The sequence below is a fragment of the Montipora capricornis genome, chromosome 12 (genome assembly GCF_036669925.1).
Source record: "Montipora capricornis isolate CH-2021 chromosome 12, ASM3666992v2, whole genome shotgun sequence".
In the NCBI taxonomy this organism is placed as follows: Eukaryota; Metazoa; Cnidaria; class Anthozoa; order Scleractinia; family Acroporidae; genus Montipora; species Montipora capricornis.
This window is the reverse complement of record NC_090894.1, coordinates 35,544,938-35,549,937: the sequence shown is the minus strand read 5'-3', so window position 1 is coordinate 35,549,937 and position 5,000 is coordinate 35,544,938. Positions and strand designations below refer to the sequence as shown.

Below are 5,000 nucleotides of genomic sequence, written 5' to 3'. Positions count from 1 at the left end.
TCAGCGATCAGCTAGTGTCGTGTTTTATATACCACGCATCGACCTCAAATCAAACTGTATGAACATGTGCAGGTATTATATTTTGTTCTTTGGAACGTTAAACAAATTGATTCCTAAGTCCCAAGCTTGTACAGCGAGTGGGTGAACGCAATTTTTGCAATTGCAAAAATTCAGGACTTCAACGGGGTTTGAACCCGTGACCTCGCGATACCGGTGCGACGCTCTAACCACCAACGGAGCTATGAAGCCACTGACGTCGCACCCCGTTGAAGTCCTGAGTTTTTCAGGCTTCTCTACGCAATTGCGAAAATTGCGTTCATAACTGCGAGGATCATAGCTTCAGTTGATTTCATATCCGCAGTTCATATATGATCCATTTCATATATCATTTCATCATTGATTTTTGAAATTACTACTGAGTTTATTTTGGCAGAACGAGGGGACCGATGAGGTCGACTGGCCGAAGATTTTGTTGATGTTTCGCCGGTTGGATTCAAACATTAATACATTGAACATTTAACCACATGCTCCAGCTCGCATCATCGGGAAACTTCGCACAAGCGTTTTACTGCGGTTTTCATAATTCTGCGGAATCTTACCTTCAAGCGCTAAGCGCCAAACTGCGTTTTAACTTCCATCAGTCAAATTTTCGAACATAACTGGGAAGTTTGGTTAGCCGAAAACAAAAGGCGGTTAGCGTTCAAGGAAAGATTTCGCAAAATTATGAAAAGTGAAGACATCGCAATGTCGTCTTTTCGCAAATTCGTGTGCCGGTAAAAGAACATTTAGACGGAGATCTGTGAAGAATTCCTTGTATAAACGTCATGATCCGTATCTTATTGAAACAAATCTGAGACAAACTATTAACTTGGCTTTCATTTCAAATCACATCGAGTAACAACTTTTATGAATACGATTTTCCTCATCGCAGCCAAGCGCCATGTGCACCGTGGAATATCTTTATTCCGCCGGTGAAGGTGTTTTCGCACAACGAACAAAGTATTTTTTTTCACTTGCAGCAACAAATTTGCCCAGGTCACGTCCGAGAACAAAGCTCTAAAAACACAAAGAAAAAAGCTGATAGAAGAAGTCAAATCCGCTAAAGCAATCGAAGAGGAAAATGTTTCCCGTCGAACACTCCTTGAGGGTGAGTGATGTATGAGTTTGTTAAAAGAAGGAAAACATAGTATTCAAGTTTGTGAAAATCAAGCATGCGCGTCCAATATACCGAAACTGTTAAAAACTGTAGCTAATATGCTCAAAACAATTGCTATTTTTGAGCTCTTTTTATAATCAATCCATTAATACCATATGCATGAGTAGATATCGCAGGAAGAAGGTTTGTAAAGGAAAATACAGCAATTGTCATTAAATTTTCGACCTCGGATATTGCGATACTAGGTTTCTGATTGGTTCACTCGGTCTCGGTTATCAGCTCATGTACCTTTTGACCTAATAGGGAAACTGATTGCCTCAAGTGTTACCAAGCTGGAAACTGATTTGCTTTATTTCCAAGTGTCCAAGCGTTCAGAATTTAATGGGAATTTACTAAAACAATTATTCCATTCGCGCTTCTTGGGTATGAGACTGGTTGTATGTCATATCCAACGCGCGCTCATGGAATAACTGTTAATTAACCCCGGTAAATCAAATAAAAACACGACAGCGGAGCTCAGCACGCTTTGAGGCGCGCGCGGAGCACCATGGTAACCTAATCTGTGCGAGAAAATTTGGTTTTGGTCACCATACGTCCACCGCTTCATGTATGCTTATGTGACCAGTATCACGTGACCATGTTGCGGGCTGAAGTTTAGAGCTCATCGAGGTCAGCTGTTTTTTTTTAAATTTGACCGTTAACTACGTTCTGGATTTCGATTGGATCGCAGTCTCTGCTCAAGCAAGGTTATCTTATTGTAAGAATAAATAACCCGGGAGCTCCGCTTTTAGGTTTGGTTTAATCTGTATATTATTTTTTCAATGGTGACTCGGGGATACTCGGAAAAAAATCTGAGTGCTCCTTTACGATTTTCCGATTACTACTACTACTACTACTACTACTATATTTACAGTTGTCTTTCTTGGTAGATTTTAGCTACGACGGTATATTTTGAATGGTGTTGAATCCTCAAACCACTTGTTTACGATGTCATGAACCTCGAACTGCAAAGAGTTGCGAAGTTCGACCTGGTAGAAGTTTTGAAGTTCCTTTCAAAGTTCGCAATTTGGTTGTCTAATTCGTCGCGTATATGGCTACTTCGAAAAAATACCTAGTATTCAATTTCCCAACGAACTTCACAACGTGGTGCGGTAAAGTAATGTGAATTTCCTTAACGGTTTTATTACAAATTCACAACAGGCCACAGGCAAAATGATTGGCCAGCTATTCACAAGCGCTGTCGAGTGGTTGAACTAGGCACTGCCTGGTACAACTTCAGCTTATTGTCAGAGCGGGTCTCCTGATCTCAAGCCAAGCTATCAACAACTCAGTCACAAAGTGAAAAAACTCAAATGTGCTCGGCAAGGACGCAATTTCGAGTCACGTTAAATCAAATCTATCACTCTGTATTTATAAATACTTTTTGTTTTCAGCAACAAATCTTGGTGTCTCATCTGTTGAAGGTGTCAGTGTACCAACTCCAGAATGCAAGAGAATAAAAGCTGAGAGCCCGAAGGAGAATTTTCAGAGTTGGCTATCGGGAGACGCGGCCAACAACTTGTTCAAAGAGGAACCGAATCAATGCACAAACCAGTGATTACTGTGCCTTTGCGGAAGGTGGCAGGTTTCCTTTGCTCGGAGGCGCAACGTGTTTCATCTCTAAGAGACATTTGCACGATAGCGTAATTGAAATTAGACAACAGATAACAGAAAACCTTATAAATACTTCCATTTGTTCAAAATTGTGCTGAATTTTCTTGCGTTTTAAATTTTAACTTTAACCCCGGGCTTTGTTATACTGAGATGTTAAAAGCGAAATGGCATTTTATTATTGTGAACTTTCGAGACTGTCTTTTCACCGCGCCAAAACTTGAACTGTGACATACGGACATGATGTCATTTCGGTTGCGTTTTGGTCATACCCGGCTATAGTAAAAGAATTCGCTTTACGATTATTACGGAATCATTGACAGCCTTCATGTTACAACTTTCTTTTCCCAAAATGGAGTCCTTAATTTTTGTTTGTGTTCGGGGAAGCAGTAAATAAAGTTAGAAAATTAAACGAGGCTTACCTTAAGTCCAAGTTTGATTGGAATTCCACCGATCCATTACGGAACAAGACGCGTGGAGGTGTTTACGCGGGATGGGTCAATAATGGAGATGAAAAATTTTACTAGCGGTAATCACAGTCCATTTACAAACGCGAACAAGCTTGCGTCAGGAAGGTCGCTGCTTGCATTAAAGTGGCAACGAGGGAAACCGAGAATTTGAACAGTGCAGTGGTAACGACACAAGGAATCGTCTCACATGAAGTATATTAAAGGCCCACCTTCAAACGATAGGCATTGCGTGCTGCGGAACAATTTTCATATATGAAAATCCCGCTAAAGCTGAAATTCATCCAATTAGATCGCTACAATTAGGAACGCGAATTTCCATAACAAAAACAAACGGTCGAAAAGCCTGTCGGTTGTCACTATACCACCGTTGTCCTTTCAGAGAACAAAGGTAATCAGAAAGTCTTGTTTACTGTCGTCAGAAAGCTTCTTCATCGGAATTCTGGAAAGATGTTACCTTCGTCTACGTCTGAAATCAACTTGGCAGAACCGTTTGCTGACTTCTTTACCAACAAAGTTTCTGCTATCCACCAGGGCCTGACTAAAAGTAGTGTGAACCTCCACTGTAATCCTTCTGCAAAAGTTCCAGATGTGTCTTTGTTATCTACATTATCTGAGATTAAGCCCTTATCAACTGGCGATATTGAAGACATCATAAAATCCTCACCTTCAAAATCATGCAGCCTGGATCCTATACCAACTATATTATTAAAGGATCTCCTCTGTGTTCTGTTACCATTAATAACTAGGATTGTCAACTTGAGTCTGGGATCATTGTTTCCATCGTCTCTAACTGAGTAGCCTATTGCCGCCTAGACATCAGAGTCATTATAATACAAGGTGTAAGAGAGTGTTCAAGCCCCCACAATTTCACAAAAATCGTTTTAAAGAGACTTTTATTTCTGCTATGTGCAGTCATGCTAACAAGCAGCACCTTTTAGTGTAAAATAGCGAAATAGAATATTTATTACATAATTTATTATAATTTTTTTTTATTATCAAGTGTCTTAGCAGGGCTTCTCGTCATAACTTTTAAATTTATACATATATTCATGTAAATAGTTTTACATCACATTCTTAGTTCTTTCCTATATAAGTTTTTTAATAATTTCGCAATTCAGCCTAAGGGCTGCTAGGGTGCACTTCTCTCTTCATACTTCACCTACAACTGACACTATTCGAAGTCATGGTCTAAAGCATCACCTTTATGCTGACGACACACAGCTGTACTTGGCATTCAATCCCGCCTGTAGTGAGGACCTCGTTACAACTAGGTCATGTGTTGAAGCTTGTGACGCTGAAATTCGTGTTTGGATGTCTCGTAACCATTTGAAATTGAACGATGATAAGTCTGAACTTTTAGTTTTCCACACAAGACATTCACCACGTCCTGACACGTCTAATATTATGGTGGGCGAAGAGGGTGTAACTCCAACTGCTTCATGTCGTAAAGTGGTGTTGTGTTTGATGACACCGTCACCTCTGAGACTCAGATCAATTCTGTCTGCAAGACTTCATTCTGACACTGAGGAACATCTGGAGGATTCGCACTTACCTGGATAAATCACCACTGGAAATTCTGATCCATGCTATCATTACAAACAAACTGGACTACTGTAACTCTCTTTTAACTGGTCTCCCTAAATACCTAATTAAGCGTCTTCAATCAGTGCAAAGTGCAGCTGCACGTCTTGTTAGTGGGTCAAAGAAACGTGATTATATCACGC

General features: G+C 40.2%; 1 protein-coding gene across 1 annotated transcript in view; it reads left to right on the top strand.

The window, feature by feature from the left end:
- Nucleotides 1-3,234, top strand: part of LOC138026716 (centromere-associated protein E-like) — an 88,844-nt gene extending 85,610 nt beyond the window's left edge. Inside the window, exons 44-45 of the mRNA XM_068874166.1 lie at nucleotides 1,020-1,147; nucleotides 2,590-3,234. Coding sequence (XP_068730267.1) covers nucleotides 1,020-1,147; nucleotides 2,590-2,753 — 292 coding nt within the window. The 3' untranslated portion in view covers nucleotides 2,754-3,234. The remainder of the gene's footprint in view (nucleotides 1-1,019; nucleotides 1,148-2,589) is intronic.
- Nucleotides 3,235-5,000: the final 1,766 nt, after the last annotated feature.